The following is a 21,449-nucleotide window of genomic DNA, read 5'->3' as shown; positions in this document are numbered from 1 at the left end:
CGGCGCGATGGGACCTATCCAGAGTCCTTAGTGGTAGAGCGAATGGGGTTGGCGTGTTACACAAACAGTAAGATGATCACGACGAGAAAGGGACACAGGCAACTTCATGTTTGTCTGCATGAACAAATCTTGGATCCTTCAGAGGTTCATTCAGATAATTGGCTAGGAAGTATGCTCGAACGCAAATTACAACAAACGTGTTTTGTTTCGTGCACTCCGTAGACTGTGTCCAGCTTTGGAGCTCGTCCGTCTTCACAGAGTGGAAGGGCACTGATTTTTTTTTTGTCTGGTAACCTGTCATAGTTTTGCTGGAGCGGTGTTTGTTCGCCATCTTTTTTGTTGTTTTCTAAAGGGAACACGGTATAAATAAAAGAAAATAAAGGGTATCAGCATGCTACAGGCTACAGACCCTTTTCTAGTTCACGAGCTGATGTGTCCTTTGCATTGTGCAGCTTAGTGCTATATGTTGGTATTGTACCTTTTTGTTTTGTAAGTTATCGTGTTACAATGAGCAAAATAGTGAACTCAACTCTCCTGCCACGTTCCCGGTGTTAAAAGTGTGGGTTTCATTTCTTTATTGAATATTTGTAGAAGAAAGTGGTAAAAATACTCTCTTTCATAGCAAGAAAGAAACAAACAGCTGCAAAGCTGTCCTGACGACTGAATTGTCTTGTTGCAACTGTTTCTATTGGGAGGACAGCTTCCTCTATTGCGACATATTTTTCATGGCAACCACATCTGTAGTGACTAAACGATTTTGTCGTCACGACAGCCGGCTATGTTGCTACAGCATTTTTGTCCTTGTTCTGTTGCAACGACATTCGTCACGACAGCATGATGCCTCTGTAGTGACTACAGGATTTTGTCGTCACGACATCTGGCTTTGCTACTACAGCATCTCTGTCGTGATTCTATTGTAACGACAGACATCGCGACAGCTCGCTATGTCAGGACATCATGATGATTGTCGTGGCGACAGGTACTTTCATTCAGGAGTGTTTATCATTGAGAAAACTGACTATGTCGTTACGACAGAAAAGTGTGTCGTAACAACAGATGGCTCGGTGTAACAACAGGACGTCTATCGTCACCACAAAAAATTCTCCTACAACAATAATTCCTGTTGGGTTTCTGTGGTATTCCTGTCGTCATTTTCGACGGAAGTTTCTGCTGCGGCTGGAGGGAGCACGTCTATATTGCAATCTTGTAGAGAACTGTTCGTGAAAGCCATAAGAGGCTGCCCTAAAATCTTAAGACTGCAAAGCATAAAATTGTTTCCGTGCGGAAGCAGCAAGTAAGCCTTGCCATGATTAAAAAAGCAGGCACGTGGTCATCGTATAAGAGGCTCTCTCTTCGTGATAAAACCACTCAAAAGTACGAGGGGGTACGTCATTGTGGGGCAGAATGAATCTAATCAGAAATAAGTTTCCTCTATTGGCTGGGTTCGAGGATGATTTATGTGGGCATGGGCGCGGAAATTTTTCCGGTTAACCGCACAATTTTCTAAACCTTGTACACCTAAAATCACAATCACTGGGTACTGCCCAATGCCCATGCTCCCGTGGCTACCATGTTCCTGAAGTACCCTCGTGATCAGGATGTTACACCTGATGCTTCCCGCCAAATTCTAAAGGGAACAGGTCTGAATCAGCAGCACTTACTATTGAAACTACACCTGCACAAATCGCACTCACATTGGACTCGAGGCAATACTTCGCGTTCGGTGAAGTAGAGTTTGTAACGTGCAACGCAGTCATGTGCTTAGCACGGACAAGTTCCGCCATCCCGCGGAGCCCGACGTAGCGAGTGACGCCGCACTCACACGGTTGCCTGCATGCGCGCCTCGCCAGTGAATACAAGAAATACGTTTAGGTAAAGAACAACATTGTTTTAACCAAATCAGACAACGTTACGCAGCCATTAATCGAAATGTTTACGGAAGGGTGCAATGAAATACTTATGACTTCGTCATTCTTTATTCTTTGTATACATTCCGGGCAGCGTAACCACGACTCGCTGTGTGTATACAGGCTGCCATTAACAGAATCAGAGGGAACACTTAAAATGTCATGTATGCATGCAGTAGAACGTGCTACAAACGCAAACATTGTCTGGGACTTCTAGCTGATGCGTTAACTAAAACTCCTCTTGCCTCACCAGTGCATCAAGATGTAGCACAGAATAGACTGTAAGTCCCAGTGCAACCATCTTTTGCCGCCAACTGATAATCCGGCATTGTTTGAACACCTCATGCGCACAAAACGCATGCATTTACTTACCTGGTCTTCACTTCCATGCATGTTGCCTTTTCTAATCTGGTTATGAAACGACAATACCTTCACGCAATTTGATACTCACGCAAATAGTCAGCATTCATGCAATTTGATACTCTGGTTTCGGGTTTACCTTGCTTTTGCGAACGTTGCATCGAATATTTATTTTTTGTTTTGGTGGAGTTTACGCTGACGTAAACTACCTCGCCTCCATTGTTCAAGTTATATTGCTTGCCCCGCGTTCCCGTGTTCCCCGTGTCCCAGTTAATCCCTGTGTTCCTGTTGATTCCCGCTCATCTTCATCATCATAGCGAGCCAGTTGTGCCCACTGTAGCCAACTGCAGGGCGAAGGCCTCTCCCAAACATCTTCATCCACATATATCGCTTGCTTCGCGCCATATTGTAATTATATATATTTCATTGGTATCTTCGCTCATTGTTTAACCAGTGAACCGTTTGAGACGTATGCGTCTGACATGGCAAGGAGACGTATTGTCTCATTGCCATTTAGGATTCGTTTGTTAGACCCTTTGTAAATTTAGTATCATCCTTCAGGACACAATACCTTCATTGACAGTTTAAAATGTATTCTTCGCTTATTTTCTTCATGAACAGTTTAAACGGTTTCATGAACTGGGGCGTGTTAGTGTAGTGATGTCGAAGCTAGGTAGTCATCCAATATAAAATTGGGTCGAAGTTATAAGATGATACCCAATCGGCCGGGCGGGATGAAACATATATGCGGGCCAATGACGCCGGTGATCAGCAGTTGAAATGGGCGAGCGTATTCGCGGTCGAAAATTGGTCACGGCACTTAAATCCACTTATCTGCTTTGAAGGCATCAGCCTGGAGATTGATTTTCACAATTTGTTTCACGGCACACAGTATGCATCATTTTCCTCGCTTTCATTTATGTGTATTTTGGCGCGAATTACTTCGATCGACTTCTTTTCTCCAACACCATGCATGCGTCTCTTCCTTCGCGTTAGTTTCTTCGTCTTACAGCACGAATTACGTCAAAAAGCATACTGGTACAGGCCACAGCTGCCATATAATCTGAATTTTGCGCCATTGGTTTGCACCTGCTCTACTCACGTGTCCTCGCGTCCAGGTGTCATGCAGTACACATGATTCTACGACTTTTGCTTTTCCGATTCATAGTTTTGGGAATTTTGGGAATGCATTGAGCACATTCCCGAAGCGTGAACAGAGTGCATTGCGGGTGACAAAGCTGAGGTCGCTGTCTTGAAATTCAGTATGCCGCATTTCGCGGTAGGTGATGCCGAGGCGCGGGGCTTAATTAAGCCCGGTATTATCCCCAGTGTTTCTGTTGGTGCCGCAAGTGTCACTAAAAGGCTTTTTGCTCACGGTAAACTTTGCCCACGACGCCAGCTTATCTGCTCTACGGGCGCACAACACTCTGTGTCACTATAGAAACACCAAGCGCGTAACCCTCTGTATCAGCACAAAAACGCATAACTAGCAAAATTCACACAATTAATTGTTATAATAGGGTAGGGATTTTGGCAGATATAAATTTTCTGAAGCCAAAATAAAAAAAATCACAAAATCAAACTGGCAAATGAAAGATATCTTTCTAATACACCGCAGTGACATGGTTTAAAAAATAAAAGCGCCGAAATTGAAAAAAAGACGAATCATAATTGTAAAAAATCCAATCGTTGCACACAAACAAAATATACTAAGGAAATCATTTAATATGAATACGAGTGTAAACAGTGAACATTGATTGAATGAAATTAAAAAAGATAATCTGACCAAAAAATAAAGGAATTATAACAATGAAAAAACAAAATTTGTCTATGTTATACAAGCGCTTTACACCGCAAAAACAAAAACGTGGCGAAGCGAATGGACAGCCGAAAAATCCTACACAACCCCTAACTGAGGATGTCCCTGTATGCGGAAAAAATGCATAACTGGGAAGGTTATGGTAATCATTATGGTAAGTATGAATTTATGGCTCAAAAAATTTCGAAACCAGAACACATAAATTCAGACATAGAAAACTGCAAGAATACTACAAATGAAGTAAAGAAATAAAAAATCTATCTTGTACACCACCCTCACGAGATCAAAAAATTACAAATCCACAAAGAGTGTACCAAAACACGATAAAAATTATGACAAAGCACCAAGCGTGTGACATCCTGTGTCTAATAAAACCGGAATTGGCTAACTTAAAGCAACTATTAGTTGTAATAGTCTAAATTAAGTTTATTGTATTGAGCGAAGAAAAGAGAATTCAAAATAAAGAGCAGCATAGGAGTGCTTGGCCTCTGCTAGACCATTGTCAAAATTTCTGTGCATATCTTGCAAGTTTTATTCTGCCTTATTATGTTGTACCATGAATAAAAAACAGCACACAGCGTTTACGTGTTATTTGACAGATGATAGAAGAAGTCGTGCCCTAAGACAGCCAATAAACTCCTAAATGCTACACACAATACCCACAGCGTTTGCACAAAAGACCTACGTAGGTCTTTACCGACATTTCAATAACAAGAAAGGCCCCTTCGTTGCAGTGGCCACGTGTTTCCTGACAACACGACGAAAACGAATGGTGATGCTAGATGCCATCTAAATTCCCATGAGGTGCCTTTGACCCATCCAGATGCACCCGTGGGGATGTATCCATAACAGCAGAAGGACAGGCTTTTGAACAAACGTAAAGTCCATCAGCAGTCCTTGTACGCTAGGTAGTAGTGATGATTAGAAGCTGTTGATCCGTCTTCTTTCCCAGGAACTCATTAATAGCGGTCTCATTCCTGTGAGCCGTACCAGTATCTAAGACATAGCTGGTATGCCCACGTGGGCATGTTGAAAAGTATGTCCCGGATGAGGCTCCAAATCCATACACCATCTGCAAGTAGAGCCATCATAAGTGTCCGGTTTGAAATGCCACAGTGAAACTAAGCTAATCAAGAACTGTCTCCAAAATGTTCTGCCAGTGAAACAGGGAAGGTTAGGATGAAAAGCCGCCAGAACCGGGAGTCAAAAGACAACAGCCCGTAATAACAAAAAAGCTAAGAAACGAGGGAACAGCGTTGCCGAGAAGGCACATGAGAGTAAGCACGAAGCGGTCACAGGACATGCGCAGCAACTCTACAATGCTGTCATCCAGATCGTAACTCCCTAAACAAATGGTGGTGACACCATCGAAAACAATGCAATTGGCGAACTATGCGGTAATCGAAAAGTGGGGCGAACGGGGCACGGCCAAGGGGGGAAGAATTGCATTGTGTAATGGAAACCGAGCGGGTATTCTTGTTCGTCGCGGTCGAGTCTTCTTTGAGATCTGCAATATTTTTACACTGAGACCAGGCTGCTAGACAGCTGTTCTGCCTATGGCGGGGCCGTCGCAGACTGGAGGTGTCTCCGATCGCACCGCAACTCTACGGCCGGCCACCTCACATGGCGTGTTAGGATCTGAGGTTTCCGCGTCTGGGTCAGCGCCCATGTGGTTACAATTCTCACCGCAAAAAGCGAGTCGGATTCCCCATCTTAACCGACGCATCTCTCACAAGTCTTGTGGCTTCTACTCCAAAAGGTCTCGTTTATTTCTGCGGGCCTCTAGTCTTCAGCCTCCAGTTGTTTAACAGGCTCAATTCCAACACATGAACCAGGTGGAGTGGGCCCTACTTGAAGGAATTTACACAGCCTAATTTGTACCATTACTTGCCTGCAGGATAAAACCGATCGCTGATCTTCAGGCTGGAGCTTAAGTTAACACCTTGTGGGAACTTGTACATTCTCATGAGTCCGCCCGCATGCAGAAACTCGTTTCTGTGATGGAGGCAAGAACTCCGCTAACTCTATGGGTCTTTCACAAACCGCTTGCCCAGCTAGCGTCGTTACCAGGCCACTCTGGTCTATGCTGGCCGAACTTACAGCCATCCAATGCGGCTTGCAAGCGCCCTCTCCGGCTCTTCAAGCACCGGGAGGTTCTGCTTTTCAACTTTACACAGACTCTAGAGTGTTCGCACTTGATTTATGTCTCGTAAATAACGACTCGGCTCTCGCTAGAGACACTCACAAGACGCTCGATACGTACCAATGACCTCTCTGGCTGTCATAGATTCGGTGCAATATTGTCACGAAGACAAGGACGATGCAGTTGTGTTGAATGAGAAACACGTTTATTGGAGCGAACTTGTGCTCCCCTAACAACTCAAAAGAATACAGAGGCGGCGAAGCAGCGGTCAACAAAGTGACTTGCACAGGCGAGTGTCGTCGAATCGAATGCCCCGGCGTCCGCACTGCAGGCTTTTTATCTTTTGGCGCGCGTGGTTCTCGAAACGTTGATTCGCATCGAGAACATAGTAGATCCAAGAAGATTATTCTGGGCTGTTCACGTTAGATCGGAATGCTCTCCCTATCACAACAGATAACACATGCGGCACAGAAAGAAAGAATGGAACACGCACTTCCCTTGGCGCAGAGATAACACAGACCGGCGCAGCCGGGCGGTAAAAGCAAAACACAAATAAACAAACCCAATGTATGGTTCGCGGCATTACCCCCCCCCTCTAAGAGTGCATCGACCCGATTCTAACATAAGCGACAGTCAAAACAAATGAAAATAAAAGTTCGTCATCGTCCGTAGAAAGGTTTTAAGCGAACCACGTGGACGACTTCAGGCCGCGTGCGTCGTCGTGATGTGCCGGAGTCACCATCGGGGATCACTTCGTAGGTAAGTTGGCCAACACGTCGTAGAATCTGGTAGGGTCCGAAATACCGTCGCAGGAGCTTCTCACTGAGTCCGCGTCGTCGGATGGGAGTCCAAACCCACACACGATCCCCTGGTTGGTACTCGGCTTCTCGGCGTCGGAGGTTGTAGCGGCCCGCATCCACCAGCTGCTGGTCCGTTATACGAACTCGAGCGAGCTGGCGGGCCTCCTCCGCACGTTGAAGATATCCGCGGACGTCGGCGTTGAGGTAGTCGTCTTCTACGTGCGGAAGCATGGCGTCGAGCATCGTAGTCGGCCTTCTACCGTAGACAAGCTCGAACGGCGTCAGCTGTGTCGTCTCCTGGATAGCCGTGTTGTACGCAAACGTGACATACGGGAGCACTTCGTCCCAAGTCTTATGTTCAACGTCAACGTACATTGACAGCATATCTGCGATTGTCTTGTTCAGACGTTCTGTTAGTCCGTTCGTTTGGGGGTGGTACGCCGTCCTTCTTCGGTGATCCGTGTTGCTGTAGCGTAATACTCCTTGCATCAGCTCCGCAGTAAATGCCGTTCCGCGGTCTGTGATTAGGACTTCCGGGGCTCCATGTCGCAGCACAACTTGGCTTATAAAGAACTTCGCCACTTCTTGTGCAGTCCCCCTCGGAAGAGCGGCGGTCTCTGCGTAGCGCGTCATGTAGTCTGTCACTACGACAATCCACTTGTTCTGTGATCGTGACGTAGGGAACGGGCCTAAAAGGTCCATTCCAATCTGTTGAAATGGTCTCGATGGGACGGCGATCGGTTGCAGAAGTCCGGCGGGTCTTGTCGGCGGCGTTTTTCGTCGCTGGCAGTCACGGTAGCTCCGGACGTAGTGGGTGACGTCAGAGGTAAGGCCGGGCCAGTAGTACCTCGCCTTGATTTTTCCAATAGTGCGGGCTGTGCCCAGATGTCCGGAAGATGGGTCGTCGTGGCACGCTTCCAAAATTTCGTCACGAAGGTCCGCGGGGATGACGAGAAGGTAATTCGCTCTTGTTCCGGGGCTGAAATTCTTCTTCGCAAGGACGGAGTTTCTCAGGCTGAATGCTGGTAAGCTGCGTTTGAAGGTCCTAGGAACGGCAACGTTGCATCCCTCGAGGTACTCGATTATGACGCGTAAGTCGGGGTCGGCACGCTGCTGGGCGGCTAGGTCGCTCTCCGTCACGATCCCGAAGAACGCGCTGTCTTCATCAGAGTCTTGTGGTGGTGGGTCGACGGGGGCGCGGGACAGGCAGTCGGCGTCGGAGTGTTTCCTGCCGGATTTATAAACGACTGTAACGTCGAACTCCTGCAGGCGCAAGCTCCACCGCCCAAGACGGCCAGAGGGGTCCTTCAAATTGGCGAGCCAACACAGCGCATGGTGGTCTGTTACAACCTTGAATGGCCTTCCATACACGTATGGGCGAAATTTTGAAATCGCCCATATAATAGCCAGGCACTCTTTCTCAGAGGCAGAATAGTTTTTCTCCTCCTTCGACAGACCACGGCTAGCATAGGCGATTGCCCTTTCGCAGCCGCTTTGCTTTTGGACAAGGACGGCACCCAAGCCTATATCACTGGCGTCCGTATGCATTTCCGTTTCGGCATTTCCGTCGAAATGAGCGAGCACGGGCGGGCTTTGCAGGCGTTTTTGCAGCTCGCCGAATGCTTTTTCTTGGTCGTTTTCCCAGCTGAAAGGGGTGCTATCTTTCGTCAAGCGCGTGAGTGGCTCTGCAATGCGTGCGAAGTTTGCGACGAAGCGCCGGTAGTATGCGCACAGCCCGAGAAATCTCCGCACGCCCTTCTTGTCTTTCGGCCTTGGGAAGTTCGCAATGGCTGAAGTTTTTGCCGGGTCAGGTAGGACTCCCGCGGCGTTGACGACGTGGCCCAAGAACTTGAGTTCCCCGTATGCGAAACGGCACTTTTCAGGCTTCAGCGTCAACCCCGACGTACGAATGGCCTCGAGTACAGACTCCAACCTTGCAAGGTGTTCGTCGAAAGTCCGGGCGAATACCACTACGTCGTCGAGGTATACGAGGCAGGTGTGCCACTTAAGGCCAGCTAGCACAGTGTCCATGACTCTTTGAAACGTCGCTGGTGCTGTGCACAGCCCAAACGGCATCACCTTGAACTCGTATAGGCCGTCTGGGGTTATAAATGCAGTCTTCTCTCGGTCTCTCTCGTCCACTTCAATTTGCCAGTAGCCGGTCTTGAGGTCCATCGATGAGAAGTACTTCGCGTGGCAGAGGTGGTCGAGGGCGCCGTCGATTCGGGGGAGGGGGTACACGTCCTTTTTCGTGATTTTGTTCAGTCGCTGGTAGTCAACGCAAAACCTTAATGTGCCGTCTTTTTTCTTTACGAGTACGACGGGCGCAGCCCAGGGGCTTTTCGATGGCTGTATAATGTCATCGCTCAGCATGTCGTCGACTTGAGTCCGGATGGCTTCCCGTTCGTGTGAAGAGACGCGGTACGCTGACTGTCGGGTAGGTCGGGCTCCATCTTCGGTTATTATTCGGTGCTTCGCTAGAGGGGTCTGACGTAGTTCTGCGCTCGACGAAAAACATTCGCTATAGCGACGCAGCAAAGCCAATAATTTTTTCCGTTGTTCTTGCGGTAGCGCCGGATTCACGTCGAATGGCTGCGGGAGCTTGAATGTTTCTACGGGTGTGCGTTCAAAGTCGGCGACTGCGATCACATCACTTGCTTCTTGCGTTTCTTCGAGGAACGCAATTGCAGCTCCCTTGTTTAAATGCTGGTACTCTTCGGTGAAATTAGTGACCAAAACGTGAGATTGGCGTTGCTTAAAGTGCGCAATGCCTCTTGCGACGGAGACACCGCGGTCGAGAAGCAACCTTCGATCACTCTCTACGATAGCGTCGATGTCAGAAGCAGCATCCTCACAGTAGACGGCGATCATCAAGCTTGCGCGGGGTGGCAGGGTGATGTGATCGTCGGCGATCCTGACAGCAGCACGGTGATCGGGGTTCGGCTGCGGCGTCGTGGAGTGATTGGAGGAAAATGTTATCGACTTGGTCTGCAGATCAATTATTGCGCCGTTGTCCGTCAAAAAGTCCATTCCGAGAATCACGTCGCGGGAGCAGTTAGGCAGAACGACGAACGCCGCAGGGTACGTTGTGCCGTCTATGGTGACGCGCGATGTGCACGTTCCACTTGGCGTCACGAGGTGGCCTCCTGCTGTGCGTATGTGCGGACCGCCCCATCTGGTCATAACTTTCTTCAGTTTAGACGCAAATGGTCCGCTCATTACCGAATAGTCAGCTCCCGTGTCTACGAGGGCGACTACGTCAAAGCCGTCGATGGACACCTTGACGTCAGATGCAGTCGTCCTCGACTTCCGGGTTCGTCGGGGCGTCGTATCTCTGCTTGTACGTGTTGATGGTCGGGCACTGTGCATCGTCGTTGTCGTCGTCTTCTCAACGGACATCTCGGTCAGGTCGGGTACGCGTCGCGCCGTGTAGCTGTCGTCGTGTTCGGGAGTCTCGTCAGGGTTAGGTCGGGTCGTCGGGATGAGGGCATGTCGTGAATCACTGTCTTCAGCGCGTCCTTGCGTCGTTGGAGGGTTTCTAGTTTTTCGCCCTAAAGGAACTTCACCTCCAGAAGTTGCCGCCTTTAGTTTCCCCCGCGTGGGCTGGGGGACCTTCCACGGGCGAAGTCAGCGTTGCTACGGCGGTTCGGCGATTGGTAAAGGTAGGGCGACGGCGAACGGTTGAAACGCGCTGGGCCACGGCTGGTTTCAGATAGATACTCGTCGATCTCACGTGGTTGTTGGCCAGGGAGAGGGCGAGGTGCGTCGACGGAGAAACCACGCAGTCCAAGTCTCTTGTATGGGCAGCGACGGTAAATGTGGTCGGCCTCTCCGCAGTGGTAGCACAGAGGACGGTTATCGGGAGTTCGCCATACGTCCGTCTTCCTCGGCGTCTGGTTTCGGGCTACCGGGGGTCGGGCGGGTGACAGTGGGCGGCGGTACGGCGGGGCCTCTTGACGGCGTGTTGGAGCAGGGCGGGGTCGACGAACAGCCGCGGAGTATGTCATAGCTTGTGGCTCTTGGGGTACCTCGGATGGCGTAGAAGTTCCCAACGCTTGTTGCACTTCTTCTCTAATCACGTCGGTGAGGGAAGCGACTTGGGACTGCGGCGGCGTTGGGAGAAGTTTCCGCAGCTCCTCTCTCACAATTGCGCGGATAATCTCGCGTAGGCTGTCGGCCGGGATCCGCGTGCTGCCAAAGTCGTTCGCATTGGCCGCGCCAACAAAGTTGCGGTCATACTGCTTAGCACGCATTTCGAGGGCTTTCTCAATGGTGCTGGCTTCGGTCACGAATTCGGCGACGGTTTTGGGCGGATTTCGGACAAGCCCAGCAAACAGTTCCTCCTTCACTCCGCGCATTAAGAAGCGCAACTTCTTTTCTTCCGTCATTTCGGGGTCCGCGCGGCGAAATAGCTGCTTCATCTCCTCAACGAAGATCACGACACCTTCGTTGGGGTGTTGCGTGCGCGTTTCCAACAAAAGGGCGGCTCTTTCTTTCCGCACGACGGTAGTGAAGGTCTTAGTAAACTCGCTTTTGAACTGAGCCCAGTTTGTCAAGGAGCTCTCGTGGTTCTCGAACCAAGTGCGAGCCGAATCTTCCAAGTAAAAGAAAACGTGCCGGAACGTTTCTGCGTCGTCCCACCTGTTGAATTTCCGGACGCGCTCCAGTTTCTCCAACCGTTCTTCTGGGTCTTCTGCGGGGGCTCCTCGGAACGATGGCGGTTCCCGGGGCTGCTGCAGGACGATTGGCGACGTTGTTTCTTGCACCATGGTGTTGGTTGCAGCGTTCCTTTTCTTGGGCCCTTCTGGCATCAAACCGAACTCGGGCGGTAAATCTTGCAGGCGGGGGCTGGCTCTTGTTGGACTGGCTTGGCGGCTTTTCGAGGTTGTAGTGGGCATGAAGGGTGTGTACCCCGCACCTCCACCAGATGTCACGAAGACAAGGACGATGCAGTTGTGTTGAATGAGAAACACCTTTATTGGAGCGATCTTGTGCTCCCCTAACAACTCAAAAGAATACAGAGGCGGCGAAGCAGCATCAACAAAGTGACTTGCACAGGCGAGTGTCGTCGAATCGAATGCCCCGGCGTCCGCACTGCAGGCTTTTTATCTTTTAGCGCGGGTGGTTCTCAAAACGTCGATTCGCGTCGAGAACATAGTAGATCCAAGAAGATTATTCTGGGCTGTTCACGTTAGATCGGAATGCTCTCCCTATCACAACAGATAACACATGCGGCACAGAAAGAAAGAATGGAACACGCACTTCCCTTGGCGCAGAGATAACACAGACCGGCGCAGCCGGGCGGTAAAAGCAAAACACAAATAAACAAACCCAATGTATGGCTCGCGGCAATATGTTCCCCGCTCACAATGCTGCGGCTAGTGCATGCCACCCTACATTCGTTGCACGACCGTTGCCAGTGCTGCAAGCCGATCCCGAAGAATAATTTCTACAATCAGAAAGATCTACGCCGTGCCACACGTGCTCTTCTTCCACCGTGTGGAACAGACCTCGAGTCTCGCAGGGAGAAAGTCTGGCTGCAGAGTATTTGTATTGCAGTGGCCCTCTCTCCAGCAGTGATACAGGCGTGGCCACCACGCTATCATCCTCAGTTCACTGAGAACTGCTCCTTCTGCACAACTCCTCCTCGCGAAGATGATGGCAGAGAACACCTTTTCATTACGCGCCCTTCATTTGAGCGGACGAGAACTCAAAAGGTTCCTGACACACGCCTCCACCATGGCCACCCACCCGACCTCCATCGGCGGATATGGGGACCCCACCAACGCTCCCTTCTAGCGCTTCGCCGAGAAAAGGGAGCCAATATATACCTGCATTATAGGCTTTATGCTTAAAGGCATACTATTGCAATCACAAAAAGAAACCAAGCACTCCGACAAGGCAGGAAACCCGCTGGAAGCGAGCGCGAAGTCCGTTTTCATTTAGCTACTGAAGGGGATGTAGGGAGAGTTGAAAAGTTTTGTCTTCGAGAAATCCAAGCTGCAAACGTTGTAGAGCTGACGTAGAATCCGCAAGAATTACCGCAACCTAATTCTGAACCTAATTACCGCAACCTATTAAGCTGAACCTGATCTCCTCACTTCTGTGCGCAACGTGTTGTGTTACAGGTGACATCGCACACTTTCTTATGAACTGCCGAGAGAATGCGACGGAGCGGTTAGCTTTGTTTAAAGAACTCCGAAGGACAGCGGCTCCGCTTGCCTCTTTGGATGATATCAATTTTCGTATGTGCCATTGGGTCACTAGGAGGGACATTCTGCACCTGATCATCGGGTTGTTAGGGGGCACACGCCTCAGTGACTCATAGCGGCAAAAACAGAAACAAAAACATAGCGGCAAAAAGGTTCTGATCAACTGACTCCTGGTGATTTCCCGCACATAGCGGCAAAAAGGTATTTATAGGGACAGCAGTTGCCGGCATACTACGCAAGGCTAGGTCCATCCGTTAATAACCATCACTACCACCTTCATAAAAAAGAAACCAGGCTGCTGCTGGGGGGACAGGCGAGGGAGGGAACATGGATGACCCGTACGTGCGGAAGAACAAGACTACCATAGCGCGGCGCTATGCGATGGCGGTTGATGCACGAATACCAACCGGACTGCATCTGGTGGATGGAAGCCTGCTTTATTTCAACAACGTTCGCGTGGTGTCTTATTCGGTGGTCGTAGAATAACCGAAAACGCCCATGTCATGGCGTATGTCCGAAAATGCCAAATAGCGGTCAGTCAGCGGGAAGCCAAACATGTTGGGCGAATTCAACCGGCACACTGAAGAAGTGAACCGTTAACCGGATGAAAATGGCAGCATTGTCACAATTTCCTGTCAGATAGTGGTCAGGATTGCTTAGGGCTGGATGCGTCCTGCCTTCAGGATTGCTTACAAAATGCAACGTTCAAGTTCACAACTTCGTTTTCCTGAAACTCAAAGCTGTACGGGGTGTGCGAAAGCACTTTAGCAGTGTGAAACGATATCAGGCATGTAGTTTTGACGAATTTGTAAGCAGCCTTCGCTCACCATTGCCGGGTTATCTGATCTTGACGACCCGGACAGGAACGAGGTCGCTGTTATTTGAGGGGACAAGGAGGGGGCAAAGCGCATTTGTGCGCGGAAAGAGAATAGGGACTGTCACCGAGCTGTCAATGTATAAAATAAAGAGAAACTCATTACATGGTAATTCTGCTTGTAGTTTGTACGAGTCGAAAAGCCCGCAATCCCTATCGCTGGTGTACTATCGGCGCAATAAACGAGTTCCCCACTTGGTTGAACCACGGCCTCCCGGGAGACAGCACTCGAGTCCGGTCGTGGTTAGGTAGAGCTCACAAACCAGGCGTGTAGAACGGGGCACACTGCAGAGCTACTGTAAAATGACCCGCCTCTTTACGGTGAAAAGTTAAGTAAGCACGTAAGTGTGTTTCCTTGATACCTTCTGACACAAGGCAGGTGCTTCAAGCGCTGCAAGAATGTCTGGGTAATAAATAAAAACAAAATTGGTCATCTATCTGCTCTCTTTGCTTGAAATGTCGAAAGACATTTGTAACTGTCTTCGCAGTGGTCTTGCAGGTCTTCTGCCACCTCTCCCACGTAAACGCATCTTTTCCCTCACCTTGCAACCTCTCGCCCACCTCCTTGCTCGTCCCACGATAAACATAGTTTAGGTTTGCTCAAACTAGTTCAATTTTACCGGTTCTCTCTACTCACGTGCCACCTATGGGTAGCTTTCGTTACTGCTAAAATGAAGTTAACAGAGGTTTGTTTAGGGGTGTAGTGAAGGGCCGGTGCAGAGTGGGGGCCAATCCGCCGGTACCGGTGGCGTAACGTGCGCGCTAGAGAAAGCAGTATCGAGGAAGCAGGGAAGAAGAAGAAGGACGTCGGAAGCTGTTCGTTTCGGAGGCAGCAAGACGGCCACCCTCGCGGTGTAGGCCCGAGGACCGTCGCCGGCTCTCCCGTCTGAGCCACCGCCCGGGCTGTCAACGAGACAACGGCCGACGAGACCACAAGAAGGTGTTGCGCCAGTCAGCGTGAGCGGTGTTCCGGTGGCATGGAGCGCGGGCAGCGAGGCCTCGGCATGGCGCAGGCCTAAGCACTTCCGTCCCGCCGCTAGCCATCGGCCACCGTCACGTCCCTGCCAGCGAGAGGGCAACTCCTCATCGACTTCACTAGTCTGCCCCGTCGCCATCCAGAGAAGTACGTCTCCGCGTCGTCGCATCAGCGATCGTCTCGTCGCGCGATCGGCGTCTGTGAGCGCGTGACTTTCTTCAAGACTTTGTTTACTGTCTTCCGCACTTGAATGTTCCCGCATCTAGTTCGCTCGTGTGCTACAGTGTCTGTTCCGGCTTTCCCCATTATCCAGCTAATATAATGTGTGTGCGTGTGCGACAACACAGTAGTCAAGTCTCGTGACTTTCTATGCGGCCCGGCCCAACATTCATGACAAAAGTGGCGAGCCTGCCAGGATCCGCAGTTTAGAGAGGAGACTTACTACTGTTCTTCGCTTTCACCAAACACCAAAATGTACGTAGCCGGACTGAAAAAAATAATGAAAGCCGGACAGGGGCTAGGCTTGACCGGCGAAGAGCTTCGGAACTACTTCGACACCGAGCGCGAGAAACTTAAAGCGGAGTTAGCTCTGAACAGAGAGGCCAGGCGACTTGGTGTCGATATTGCTGTATTGAGACAAAGTGGTTTGCCCAAAGAAGAGGTCGCGAGGCAATACGAACAAAAGAAGGAAGAAGAGGAAAGAGAGGCACTCAAGGAGTATGAGAAGAGGAAGTACGAGGATGAACAAAGGATAGCCGCCCTCAAGAAGCAGATTGCCGCTATGGAATCGCGAGCATGGCTCGTTCGTCCTAACGACCTATCTCTTCCCCCCGTACATGTGCCAAGCTCCGAACATAGCCCCCCAGCTTGTAGCTCAGTGCCTGTTCAACCAGAACTTGACTTACAAGCACCTGACACCAATGACGTTAACGCAGAAGGTCCTGAGGCAGATGAGCCACAGGGTTCACTTCGTCCTGAAGCATGTTCAAATAACGGCCCGGAAGACATCATTCCAAAAAAACTCCAAGTTGGCAGCGAGATGTTTTCGAGCTCACAAAGGCTACCGCGGAACCGAAGGAGCCGCAAGAAGGCTGCGATGCATCCCGCCACGAAAGCATAAAAAACACCCGTCTCTACGCCGCATAGTCGCGTGTCTCTAAAGCAAGGCTGTCAAAAGCGTTTTTACCATTGCGAGACTCGATGTTTGTCTAAGTTGAGTCGCAAAAGAAAATGCAATGTGATGTGCCAGGCTAAGAGATTTTCCATTGGCTCAGTACGTCGTAGGAGTGTAAGGATGGGAAACCTTTTCGCAGAATCAACCACTGCTATCCGCCTTTCCGCGTGCAATGCCACTCAGCGTAGAGCCACTCCAACCAAGCAAGTGCGCAAACGGGGTAAAACAAGACGTAAGCGGAGGAGAAAGATACAAAGGCGCGAACAACGTAATACGTTTCCAACAGTTCCAGGCGACCCTTTTTCTACTCGATTGTCTGAACACAAACACCCTACCAAGAGGCGCAGGAACAGACACCAGTGGGTCTTCCATAGCAGAGGATCGTGCTGCCCGACGCGGAAGAGGCGCCGAGTTTTTCAGGCAACCGTAGGCTTTTCTGGCGTACACACATGCCTGGACCTGGAAATATGACTCTGAACAAGGATTTCCGGCTGTAAATAGCTCCGTGTGCTATCTTTTTTGAACTGTTTTCTTGTGTGAACTGTTTTCTTTGCTACGAACTCGAACAAAGTAACTGTGCTGTATGACTCGGCTACATGAATTGGTTTTTCGACCGTCTCTTCGATACGGACTGGCCTTCACCCTCAGCGTCTCCAGAATAGTTCTCCTAAGAACTTTCTGAAGAGGGGGGTAGTGTAGTGAAGGGCCGGTGCAGAGTGGGGGCCAATCCGGTACCGGTGGCGTAACGTGCGCGCTAGAGAAAGCAGTATCAAGGAAGCAGGGAAGAAGAAGAAGGACGTCGGAAGCTGTTCGTTTCGGAGGCAGCAAGACGGCCACCCTCGCGGTGTAGGCCCGAGGACCGTCGCCGGCTCTCCCGTCTGAGCCACCGCCCGGGCTGTCAACGAGACAACGGCCGACGAGACCACAAGAAGGTGTTGCGCCAGTCAGCGTGAGCGGTGTTCCGGTGGCATGGAGCGCGGGCAGCGAGGCCTCGGCATGGCGCAGGCCTAAGCACTTCCGTCCCGCCGCTAGCCATCGGCCACCGTCACGTCCCTGCCAGCGAGAGGGCAACTCCTCATCGACTTCACTAGTCTGCCCCGTCGCCATCCAGAGAAGTACGTCTCCGCGTCGTCGCATCAGCGATCGTCTCGTCGCGCGATCGGCGTCTGTGAGCGCGTGACTTTCTTCAAGACTTTGTTTACTGTCTTCCGCACTTGAATGTTCCCGCATCTAGTTCGCTCGTGTGCTACAGTGTCTGTTCCGGCTTTCCCCATTATCCAGCTAATATAATGTGTGTGCGTGTGCGACAACACAGTAGTCAAGTCTCGTGACTTTCTATGCAGCCCGGCCCAACATTCATTACAAGGGGCTGGTTGGCATAGTCTTGAATTAAAATTTAGCTTGCGCTGCATACTCGGACGAGGAGCAGGGACAGGCGGATAAGACAAACCAAACGCTGGTGCGCTGTCCGTTTGGTTTGTTTTTCAAGTACAGCTTTCTACCTCTACCATCCAACCGTTCCTTCGTGGTGTGCGGGACAAGAAACTCCCAATACGGCCGGGGAGGTGGAGGACGGTTTTAACTCATGGAGCAGAGTGTAGACGGCGCGGCGAATGGTTACCCATCGTTCCCCCCGCGCAGGTGCCTGTTCTCATCGGCGGGCGCTTCGGCGGACGGCTTTGTCGTCTGCTTTAGCGACGGTGGTTTTGGGCCTGTTTTGCGGCAGCTTCGCGTCCGTTGCGCCCTTTCTTTGCACGGCTCGATTGACTTGTTCTACAGCACCTCCTTGGTAACTCGGACCTGATGTAATTTAGTGGTCGTACGACAAAGATACGTTAAGGATTGGTTTGCGACGAGGGCAAACAAAATATAGAGACCACATACAAACATCAGGCCAGTGGAGAAATCTTTTGCGCACTGGTTGCCACGAATGGAACCCCGTTTTCTAAATTGCTGAATATGAATTCGGTTGTGTTTTCAGAGGTGTTACAAAAGGCGAAAGGAGCAACTGGTTCTGATTAATAGCGATTATAAAAGTTCCATGAGCGTTCTCGTAACTCTCAAATCTACTAAACTAACTAAATCGGTATAAATGGGATCACTAAGCTCTCATGCCGAATTGTTCCGGTGTGTGCACTTGTGTCGCGCGGTGGTGTAGCCCCGAGCTAGCACATCAGGATGGCTAGGTTCCGCTGTCTCTCCCTTCGAAAGATGCTCGTCTCTGTTTTCTTTCTGTCGACGCACGGCCGGGCTACAGCGGCGGCGTCCGCCGATCTAGCCCGGCCGTGGCCGCGCTGCTGCGTTCGGCACGCCGGCCCCGTGAATTCGAGGTAACGGCTGGCAGCATTTCTGGTTTCACTCTTTGTAGAGCCGCGTGTGTGATTTCAAGTGACGTCGCGTGGGCACCTGTGGGTGTCGTTTAAAGCTTTGCTTTCCTGCCACCTGCACGGCATGGATTGGAGCCATTTTTTACTGTCCCTGTTCCCCGTCCTAGGAAGCAGCTCACCCTAAATTTTAATTCTTCGCTGTTGGTCTTGGAATTCCGCCAGGCTCAAACGCAAGCCTTTTTGTATTTTCAACAGAAGAGCTGTTTAAACCGAGGGTTATCCGTCCGTCGCACCAAAAAACCTCTCTGAACGAGGACGTCACTTTACGTTGCCTAGCAACCCCAGGCGCAGCTTTGCATAGCTTCACGCAAGCGTCGAAGCACAGGTATGGCTCCGCCGAGCCTCGCCGGCGCCCCTCAAGCCATGACGTCACTGATCAACATATGGCATACGGGCTCGTGTACAGCAGCGTCATACAGGCTTGCGCGTGGGCTTGCGCCATGGGAAGCATGCAGCAGCCCGGTTCTCCACAAAGGGTGGGGAGCCGCAAGCTCTGCTGCTTATCCAGCCTTAAACCACTATGCAAGCTGCGGCAACTTTTTTTCTGTGGAGGGGGGGGGGGGCGAACATTGTTTCGGGTTAAACTGAGAAAGGGTATCATGGCTTGTGATAAGAAAGAGTTACTGTTACGAAGTACCGGTAAGTTTCCGTTTTTGAAGAAACTTTCGTCAATGAAGACGGCCAGTCCCCATTGTGGGGCTATATGCCACGGAAAAGGAGGTACAAGAGTGGAGGATTCTGGCCGGGAAAACAGACGGTTTGTTCCGGCCTCGCCCTGCGGTGGTCGTGCGTCGTGAGCAAGAGGGCAGCCTGCGGACGAGACGCCGCTGCTCAACTACCGGTTGCGCGACTGTGGTACCGCTGCGACGGCCTAGAATGCAACGGCCAGGGTAACGACAGCACGGACCAGCGCCCTACCACCACCCAATCACGTTCCAGAAAGTTCCGCCTGCGCGCCGACGAAGCTCCAGCCAACCTGCGCCCTCCCGAGCAGCTCGCCCAACTTGTGAGACTTTCCACGCTTTCAATTTTTATTCCGTGAGAACGGACTCGTCTTTTTTGAACAGTTTAGGTTCTGCTATTAGTTAGCGGCCCTGTATATTTTTTTCCTTCGTCTTCTATCTCCGCGGGCTTGTTCCTTGACCCGACACCATAAAGGGGCGGATTTTCAGTCTTTTTCATGTTTCGGTGTCTGGCCTCATCATTCTCCCGTCCGTAACGCTGGGGATAGCTAGGAGCCGGTATTCCATTACAGTTACCCGGGTACTACCTGATGTTACAACAGGAATGAGATTCAAGATCACCTTTCGCACACAACCGGTGCTAGCATCAACATATTCAAACGAACACAAACCAAACGCAAAAAACAGCGCCAATTCACCCTGTCAAGGTGGTCGGAAAGCGAAGCTGTAGACGACACCCACAGCGACTACGCATGCGATGTCACTTGAATTCACACACATGACTCTAGAACGCGTGAAACCACAAACAATTAAAAACACTTAACCACACCTTTTATTAGTTCAAAGAGATATCCTTTGCTAAGGTTAAATCAATGCATGATTCATAAACGATGGTTGGTTGGTTGAGTTGCATTGGTAAAGCAAATGAATGGAAATTCTTCTTTTATGAAATTAAATTAGGCTCAAACATGGTGCTAGACGATATCACTTCTCCTCCGTCTCTGCCGCCACCGACGAAGGCGACGACTTCATCGGCAGAGACGGAGGAGAAGTGAGATGCCATGCGTTGGTGTGGGCTTCCTTTAATTTTTGTAATCCATAGCGCATGTGCAATGTGCGCACACGGCCGCTACACGTGCCGTGGGCGGAGCGCACAGCGGCCGGAGAGGTCGTGTGACGCTATCACGTGTCATTCAGCGAGAACGCAGGTGGTAAACACGCAGATGTGCTCGGTGAGTGTACCGTCTGTCTCCCCCGTCTCCGCGTGGGTTCCTAGCTCAATAGGCACGACAACGGGCTCTCGCTCGGTTTCCCTATTCGTTCCAGGATCGATTCCTGGCGGTGGCAGTAACTGCTCTTATTGTTTGCGGGACTTTTCTGTTGACACTAACGGTGGCGACAGAACCCTTGGGGGGTAGAGGTAAAAAAAAAACTTCGCTTTAAAAAAAACATTTCCTGCAATGTAAGGTCTCTGGATGACATACAGGTAACAGAAAACAAGCTCTACGTGTCGCGACTAACGAAAACAAAAGCAATGAAGGGCGTTTCGCAGTCATTAATATGCTAGCGGGACTAAATAGGTCATTACCCTACATGTACCCTTGTTTTACAGCGAAGCCGTATTTGCTCTAACACCGCCTTTCCTCAGTTTTAATGCGTAGCATTCTTTGCCGAGTAGCCGCGCAGCCAGGAGCGTGTAACGCCCTGCATTTCTAGACAAATCTTGGTTTTGCGAAACTTGCAAACGTAATCGTTAGAATAACGCGAATGGTGACAATTCGTCGGGCGAAATTTTGAAAAAAAATTTTATAGAAATATAAAAAATTACGGAAAATGTCAAAACGTGTACCGCATGGCATTTACACAATAATGCAGATTTCTCGAAAGTTCCACCTGTAATCGTATTAATAGCGTAAATGGAGATAATTGGTGGAACGAAATTTTCAAAAACTAAAAAAATTAACGAAAACATAAAACAATTACGGAAATGGCGAACCATGTAACGCCCTGCATTTCCACAATAATGCAGATTTCACGAAAATCCAAATGTAATCGGTGTAATAACTGAAGTTAAGATAATTGATCGGCCGAAATTTTTTAAAACTAAAAAATAA

At 50.1% G+C, this 21,449-nt stretch overlaps 1 protein-coding gene across 4 annotated transcripts in view; it reads right to left on the bottom strand.

Annotated features, from left to right (window-relative positions):
• Nucleotides 1-1,871: 1,871 nt before the first annotated feature.
• The window catches only part of LOC144148896 (uncharacterized), a 57,519-nt gene continuing 37,941 nt past the window's right edge, over nt 1,872-21,449 (bottom strand). For 3 of the 4 annotated variants that reach the window (XM_077680422.1, XM_077680421.1, XM_077680419.1), the window contains one exon: nt 1,874-5,158. In XM_077680422.1, the coding sequence (XP_077536548.1) occupies nt 5,058-5,158 (101 nt within the window). In that variant the 3' untranslated portion in view covers nt 1,874-5,057. Of the gene's footprint in view, nt 5,159-21,449 lie in introns of all 4 variants that reach the window. The other variant, XM_077680420.1, reaches the window with a different exon arrangement.

Source organism: Haemaphysalis longicornis, unplaced genomic scaffold (assembly GCF_048455015.1).
Source record: "Haemaphysalis longicornis isolate Haplotype H1 unplaced genomic scaffold, Haemaphysalis longicornis Haplotype H1 scaffold_8, whole genome shotgun sequence".
NCBI lineage: Eukaryota > Metazoa > Arthropoda > Arachnida > Ixodida > Ixodidae > Haemaphysalis > Haemaphysalis longicornis.
Note: the sequence above shows the minus strand (reverse complement) of the source record. Positions and strands in the feature narration are given on the sequence as shown.